The sequence below is a fragment of the Chenopodium quinoa genome, unplaced genomic scaffold (genome assembly GCF_001683475.1).
Source record: "Chenopodium quinoa cultivar QQ74 unplaced genomic scaffold, ASM168347v1, whole genome shotgun sequence".
Taxonomy (NCBI): domain Eukaryota; kingdom Viridiplantae; phylum Streptophyta; class Magnoliopsida; order Caryophyllales; family Amaranthaceae; genus Chenopodium; species Chenopodium quinoa.
In genome coordinates this window covers 791,050-798,191 of record NW_018743047.1, presented here as the reverse complement: position 1 = coordinate 798,191, position 7,142 = coordinate 791,050, and the positions used below count along the sequence as shown (strand labels likewise).

Genomic DNA, 7,142 nt, shown 5'->3' with positions numbered 1-7,142 from the left:
ATGGTAGTCTAAACAGATTGAAAATGTTTTTAGGAAACATTGATTAGCTATGATTTTTTTCTAGGTTAATTAGTGTTATTCGATTTTGTAATTTTCCTTAAAGGACAAGAATGTACAAACTTTATTTTAAGTTATATAAATATAAATTCTAATTTTTTTTTAAATTCAGATTTTAATTGTATTATTATTATAATTATTATTATTACATTATTATTGGCATTAGTTATATGCATTGCGTGGCATTAGATATAGAGAACCGTGGTATTAGGTATTGAAAACTGTGGCATTAGGTGTTATAGCTAATGCCACGGCAATAATGTTGTCGTTGCATCATATATTGATCTAACGCAACGGATCATCGATACAGTGGAATTAGGTGTCATACGCCGTTGCATTAGACCTACTGCAACGCCAACAGATGCCACGGTACATGGCCGTTGCATTAGGCCTAATGTCACGGATTTTGACGCCTAATGCAACAGATTTGGGGGTTGCAATAGGTAAAAAATGTAGTAGTGACAAGATTATTAATTATCTTATTAAGTGTGATTACAAGTACCAATTCCCTTTAAACATGCATAAAAGGCGTGATCAAGCAATAACAATAAATATAATCAAGCAACATAATAATAAAAAATAATAACAATAATCATAATCATAAAAATAATCATGACAATCATAATCATGTTAAAGCATAATAATAATAGCAAGATCCTAGGCATGATACTAACAAGATTAACAACAAACCCTAGCATGTCACTAAGCAACAAAGATTAAAGCTTTAACCCTAACATGATGCTAACATGAATATTAGGAAAGACAATAGGAAGCATCACAGAAATCATCATTGTCATATTTGATATAAGAAATTATGGTTGTTACCCTAAACATGATACTAGGAATCATTGTTGTCATTCAAAACATCAAGCATCCTAACATGATACTAGGAATCAAAATAACAACCTCGACATGATTTCTATATCATAATATCAATAAATCAATTAAAGCACTTACTTGGATGCCTCGTATCTCTTTCTAATAATAAAATACACGAGTTAGTAACTTCAAGGAAAATAATAAAATCAAATAATTAAATTAAATAATTGAAAGAGAGATTTGGGATCAAACCCTTAGAAATATCAAACCTTTCACGTCTAGGGCGAAGGCAACTTCGAACTTGGCTAGGTGTTTCTAGTGCTAATGTATGAGGAATTGTGTTTGTAAAAGGCTAGGCTAGAAATAGGGAGAGAATCAAGAAATTCTTGATGAGAATTAGATGGAGAATTGATGAGAATTTGATGGAGAATTGATGATTTTTTATGATGGAAAACGGAGGTTTTAGGAGGCTATTTATAGCGAAAATCAGTCGGATGTAATAAAAAACGAATCACAGTTTCAAAAAGAATAAAACACGATTGCAGCGTCAAACACGTGTGGCGCCAAATTCCAGACATTAGCACCAGGCGCTAAGCATTAGCACCAGGCGCTAAACATTAGCGCCAGACGCTAAGGCTAGCGCCAGACGCCAAGCCTTAGCGCCTGGCGCTAATCATGTCGTCAGAAACAGTTTTTGCGAATTTTGTTTTTGTCATATATTTTGATCCACAAGCCCAAATAAGTCATATAATATGTCGTTGGAAAGATCTTAAAGTCTACTTTCCAAACCAATTAGAATCAGCTTAAAGTATTTTGTAGATAAAAATATATGGCCGAAATAGTAGGTCGGTATCAGTTTTGGATAGAGTTTTGTATTCCATTCATATCTTTTTCGTTTTAGCTCGGAATTAATATTATAATATATCATTGGAAAGATAATTTCAATTTCTATCCAACCATATAAAATTTGGATAAAGATTATGAGACACGAAAATAAAATTTGAATATATTCCACTTCGTACAAAACAAGGATTCTAAAAAGGAGTAGTTTTATTCAATCTCAAACTCTTTAAAACATAATTATCAATCCTAACTCCATTAGGATTTAAAAGAACCTTCTAGAGTATTATAGAAGACTATAATCAATCCTAATAGATTTAGGAATGATAATTAATAATAGGCCCTCTTCTAGATCATTGGGCCACATATAAAAAACAAACCGGGCCGAGTTTAGTATTTTGGCCATAACTTCCTCATTATTCATCGGAATTGGGCTTATAATATATCGTTGGAAAGGTCTTTTCAAACCCTATCCAATTACACTATTATTGGACCCATATCATGGACCAAATTAAAATTGAATGCACGTTTTTCATAAATAGGGTAAGAAAAGAAATATTTTCAAAAACAAAAAGAAGATATTTTTTAATAAAAACATCCTCATCACTAGACTTTTAACACTTTTGCTATGTTCGATAATCAAATGACATGAAAGGTATTCATCATTTGGTTTGGTTTTGGGGAGACACATTTGGGTGTCTACACCATGTTTTCATATTCATGGACTTGAGACATGATAGGCTTCTCATCATCCATCTTGAAGTTGATCCATTTTCCCACCACATACTTCTTTTTCCCGGCATCATTCGCTCCATACTTTTTCTCCAAAGAGTCCCTAATAGCCTTGCTTGACCTGAAATTGACAAACAAATCAAACAAAGTATTATTCATATGGTTGAGGAGATGACCACGAACAAGCTTGTTGTTCTTTTCCTTTTTCTTCAAGGCTTCCATGATGGCTGCCGGAATAGGATCTGTTGCAACTTTGGTCGCTTCCTCCGCCTTTTCCAAAATTTTAATGACATCTTCATTCAAGGCATAATCTATTTCCACTTGTTCAAAAAATATTAGTAACTTTTGTGACCACCTCTTATAGTTTTTACCATCAAGAGGTTTCCAACTTAGAGAGGAAGGGAAGAGATTTCACAATACAATTAGTAATAGACATAATTTCGTTTTCAAATTGTTGTACAAATTGAAGAAATCTAAAGCAATAGTATAAAAGATGACAAGTAAGACTGAAAAATTGATCTTACAAACAAAGGAACAAAATGGTGTGTCGTGAAATCACTGACTTGAAAACGAAATTCCGACGCAACCACGGTGCTCAATTGTATTCGCCGACACGTTCCCTAAGGTTAACACACGACTTCCACACAAAGGCACTTTTGGGTGGAAGGTTGGAGCCAAGTATCTTATGCCCAAAAAGAGATGTGTTTAAGCTATTGTGTTTGATTATTTTCAAGTGTATGGAATTAGAAAATTAAGTCTTCCATTTATAGAGAAGGATGGAAGCACATAGAAGACCATATAAGAATCTCTTGCATCAATGAGGGGTGAATAAATTAGAATAAAGATGAAGATTTAATCACCATAATCATCTTCTTAATTGTGGGGGTTATAAGGAATCAAAATAGTGCAAGAAAGGAATCCAAGAAGAAGGCTAAAAGACGCTCAAGAAATCGATATCCCACGTGCCCGGATCGAGCGCCCAACCGGGCGAGATCGCCAAGCAAAAATGCTTCTCGCGCCCGACCGGGCACAAGAGAAATCTTCGTTTTCTTGAAAATTAGTTTCTACCTTCTTTCGCCCTCCAGGACGGAATTGCCCTGGCAGCCAGGGCAAGCAAGAAATAAAAAAAAAAAAGAAAAAAAAAAACTCCTTTAAACTTGATATTTCCTTCCTTTAACACAACAAAAACCACGCCAAATTTCTTTTTCTCATTCTCAATTTCGATTATACGGATATGATTATTGAGATTTGGAGTGGTTTCAGGGATTGGACAAACGAGATGTATAAGGTGGTGTCGATGCATAATTAATTAGGGATAAGGTGGTGTTGATGGAGTGGTTTCAGGGATGAAAGGAGAGATATAAGGTGGTGTTGATGCATAATTAATCAAATTCAACTCATTTTGTTGTCATCAGGAGTATATGCTGAATTTTTGTAACAACTCAAGGATATATGATGAATTTGACAATTTTTGTGAGTATATGGTGAATAAATAAAAAACTAAAGGGCATGTGGTGAAAAAACGGTAGATTTAATCAAGCATATCAATTGCACGGTGCACCTCACAAATGTTCTACACACTAAAAGACGCACCAACTCAATCTTCTTATCCAAACTAAAGCCATTCATCAAGTATACTTCAACACTACACATCCTTCAGCTTAATATCAATACCCAAGATTTGAAGGCTAAAGAATGACACCAATAACCAGATTATTGAACACTCAGTTACAAAACATCTACATTACTAATCATCCTATTCTCTTTTGTAAGATTTCACCAAAACTCGTGATATACACAACTACCATTAACAATTTTTAGTTCTACATATCAATCTTATTCTAACATCAATAGCACTTTGATGTTTCCTTTCAGATGAATCAAGCCCACGATTCTACCACCGTGTCCCGAAAATCTCAACACAGCAGCCTTGTCTTGGTCAGCTGAATACTTCAGCTTATAGCAAACCACTTTCATGCAGGAGTGATGCAGTTAAGGCAAGTTCTCAAAAAAAAAAAAAAAATAAAATTGTTTCTTAATTATCTTTTTTTAGGCCAATTATCATGCTAAAAATTTCTTATTGCAAGAAATGCTTGGGTGTTTTACAGTGTTATGCAGGTAGACGGCGCAGGGCGAATTACATGGACACAGATACTTATGTGTACTTGGAACCAGGGAGAAGTGAGGAGTTTATTTCTGAGGAAGAATTGAAAGAAAAGCTTAAAGGGTGGCTAGAAAATTGGCCAAACGAGACGTTACCACCCGACCTTGCTCGATTCAAAACACTAGATGATGCAGTCACATTTCTAGTGAAATCTGTATGTGAGCTTGAAGTTGATGGAGATGTTGGTTCAATCCAATGGTATGCAGTCCGTCTTGAGTAAAGTTGTCATGTCGCGTTTCATTAGAAGATTCGATAAAATTGGAATGATACAGAGAAGATTAGCAATTTTTCACATTGGATATAATTTAATGGTATGCAGTTCCTCTTGAGTAAAGTTGTCATGACGCGTTTCACTAGAAGATTCGATAAAATTGAATGATACAGAGAAGATTAACAATTTTTCACATTTGATTGTAACTTTCATTACAATGTTCATGACAGTATTTAGTACATTTTGTATGTGATCCAGACCACTTAAGATTTTTCTTTGCTCATTGGTAATTCCATGTAATTTATTGGTAAAATGTTACTACAATATTAAACAACAAATTCTTATGAATAGATTTAATATAAAATTACAATAATGCTTATACAAGTAATGTTGTCGACAGGCCCCAAACTCGAACAGCAGAGTGCTCCTTTGTTACTCGATAAATTATTGTTTCATGTTCAATTGACACTGCTCTACATCTGGAGATCGCAATTCTTGAATCTGCCAACAAGAAAATTGATTAAATCATACATTCAAGTACGAAATTTCAAAAATTGGGCAAGTGATTATATAAATTTGACATGTAACACGTACAGTGACGGATCCAGGATTTTCAATCAGGGGTAGCGCAATATGGAGTAACTCCATAGTTGTTTAAAACATTTAAAACTAAAATTAAAACCGAACTTTATTTTAGGGATTTTATATTAAAAAAACCTCCAAAAACGATTAGTAAAATAATAAACCAATTGATTTTTTTGATGCCATGCAATGTGTTCTATCCAATAGAATAAAGTATTAGAAAGATGGGTAAAAAACTTAAAACAATTACAACGAAAAAATAGAATTTGGGGTTCTATCCAAAAAAACGCATAGTTATTTAAAACATTTAAAACTAAAATTAAAACCAAACTTTATTTTAGGGATTTTATATTGAAAAAAAAAACTTAAAATAATTACAAAGCAAAAATAGAAGCTGAGGTTCGAACCCCCTTGGTGCACATCCCAAACTTTATCAACTTCTTTTTTTACCGCTGTAGCAAATGTTGGCAAAATGTAAAAACATGCAGTTTAAAAAATTTTATCCCAAATTTCTGGGTTGTTACTTAATAGATCCGCCAGTACAATAGAGTTACCACTATAGAATAAAATTGAGAATTGATGCAACATACCTTAGACTGAATAATGGAGGGTGGCAAGAGTGCGCCGCCTCTTCGGCTTTTTCGAGCAAGAAGTCCTTTAGATATTGGAGATAATATATTGTCTGTAGGACTCGTATACCTGACATTGAAAACAATTCAAATTAGTCTTCATTAATCTAGTTTTTCTAACATTTCTCTCATAAAAGATGAATTTAGCAATTATATAAATAAGAATATTAGTTTTCAAACTTTTACTTAACTACGATTCTGCAAACCGGTAAGTACTCAAGTTGATGGATCACGTGCATTTACACGGGTACATTCTATAATTCTGTAACACATATTGGTACATACCTTTCAGGATACTTGAATGGTTTCGGGAGTTTAAGGCGATCCGGTGTGCCTAAACCCGTTGAAACTTTGCACTTGCAACTATCATCAGTATAATTTCTTAAGTTTTGTACATCTTCAGCTTTTTGCATTGAGTTCTGGGTGTCTTCATTTTTCTTTGCAGAATTTTGTCTATCCTCAATTTTTTGGTGAAGTTTCGGAGAAGGCGGTGATTCGCAACCGAGTGTAGTTGTGTTTAGTTCTTTAAGAGGCATTGCTTCTGATGATTTTGCCATTTTAGAGAGGGGTTTGAAGACTACCTTAATCTGATGTTTAATTTTGGTGTTGCAAATGATAAAAGAATAATAAAGTTTTTCTTTTTATTAGTGAGTTGAAAATGTTTCAACGGTCGAATTATAATGTTGTCCTTATTTTTGATTTAAAACTGTTTTTCTTTTTCTCTGTCTTGCCTTTTGTGCGCTACTTTTTGTCTCTTACCAATAATCTTATCTTGGTTACCGTTTCTTGCTCCAACATAATAATCCCGTTTGTTTCAACGAGCTTAAGTCAAGTCAAGTCAAGTGTTAATTTATTGTTAGGAATTTAGAACTAATAGAGGAAGTACTGAGGGAGGTTAGTTATGCATTTGCAAATGTATAATAAATACTAAAATATTAAAAAGCACATGGGGGTGAAAGAAAGGAGAAGAGAGATGGGTAAGTGGGGCCATTTTTTAAATGTACCGTTGAAAGCTTAGATAGTACCACTGAGTATGTAGTGATACTATTTCTACACGTAGTGAGTACCACTGAATGAATATATAATACTACTACATACATAAATAGTA

The 7,142-nt window shown here is 33.7% G+C and overlaps 2 protein-coding genes across 2 annotated transcripts; one reads left to right on the top strand and one right to left on the bottom strand.

Moving 5' to 3' along the window:
* The first annotated feature begins 4,010 nt into the window (after positions 1–4,010).
* On the top strand, positions 4,011–4,992 carry LOC110730674 (protein CHLORORESPIRATORY REDUCTION 7, chloroplastic-like). Its single transcript, XM_021910494.1, has 3 exons — positions 4,011–4,216; positions 4,324–4,445; positions 4,557–4,992. The coding sequence occupies exons 1-3, from the start codon at positions 4,144–4,146 to the stop codon at positions 4,830–4,832; spliced, it is 471 nt and encodes a 156-aa protein (XP_021766186.1). The 5' UTR covers positions 4,011–4,143; the 3' UTR covers positions 4,833–4,992.
* Positions 4,993–5,106: 114 nt separating this feature from the next.
* LOC110730675 lies at positions 5,107–6,701 on the bottom strand. The gene is made up of 3 exons (XM_021910496.1): positions 6,320–6,701; positions 5,996–6,104; positions 5,107–5,324 (listed from the first exon to the last, which is right to left on the bottom strand). Exons 1-3 carry the CDS (start codon positions 6,589–6,591, stop codon positions 5,268–5,270), a joined length of 438 nt encoding a protein of 145 aa, XP_021766188.1. The 5' UTR covers positions 6,592–6,701; the 3' UTR covers positions 5,107–5,267.
* Positions 6,702–7,142: the final 441 nt, after the last annotated feature.

Bases quoted from the DNA above. Each gene is read 5' to 3' on its own strand.
- LOC110730675 (XM_021910496.1), bottom strand. From the start codon at position 6,591: ATGGCAAAATCATCAGAAGCAATGCCTCTTAAAGAACTAAACACAACT. The intron at 6,105-6,319 runs GTATGTACCAAT...TTTCAATGTCAG, and splicing joins CCATTCAAGTATCCTGAAAG to GTATACGAGTCCTACAGACA. The intron at 5,325-5,995 runs GTATGTTGCATC...TCTTGTTGGCAG, and splicing joins CCTCCATTATTCAGTCTAAG to ATTCAAGAATTGCGATCTCC.
- LOC110730674 (XM_021910494.1), top strand. From the start codon at position 4,144: ATGACACCAATAACCAGATTATTGAACACTCAGTTACAAAACATCTAC. The intron at 4,217-4,323 runs GTAAGATTTCAC...GTTTCCTTTCAG, and splicing joins TAATCATCCTATTCTCTTTT to ATGAATCAAGCCCACGATTC. The intron at 4,446-4,556 runs GCAAGTTCTCAA...GGTGTTTTACAG, and splicing joins GCAGGAGTGATGCAGTTAAG to TGTTATGCAGGTAGACGGCG.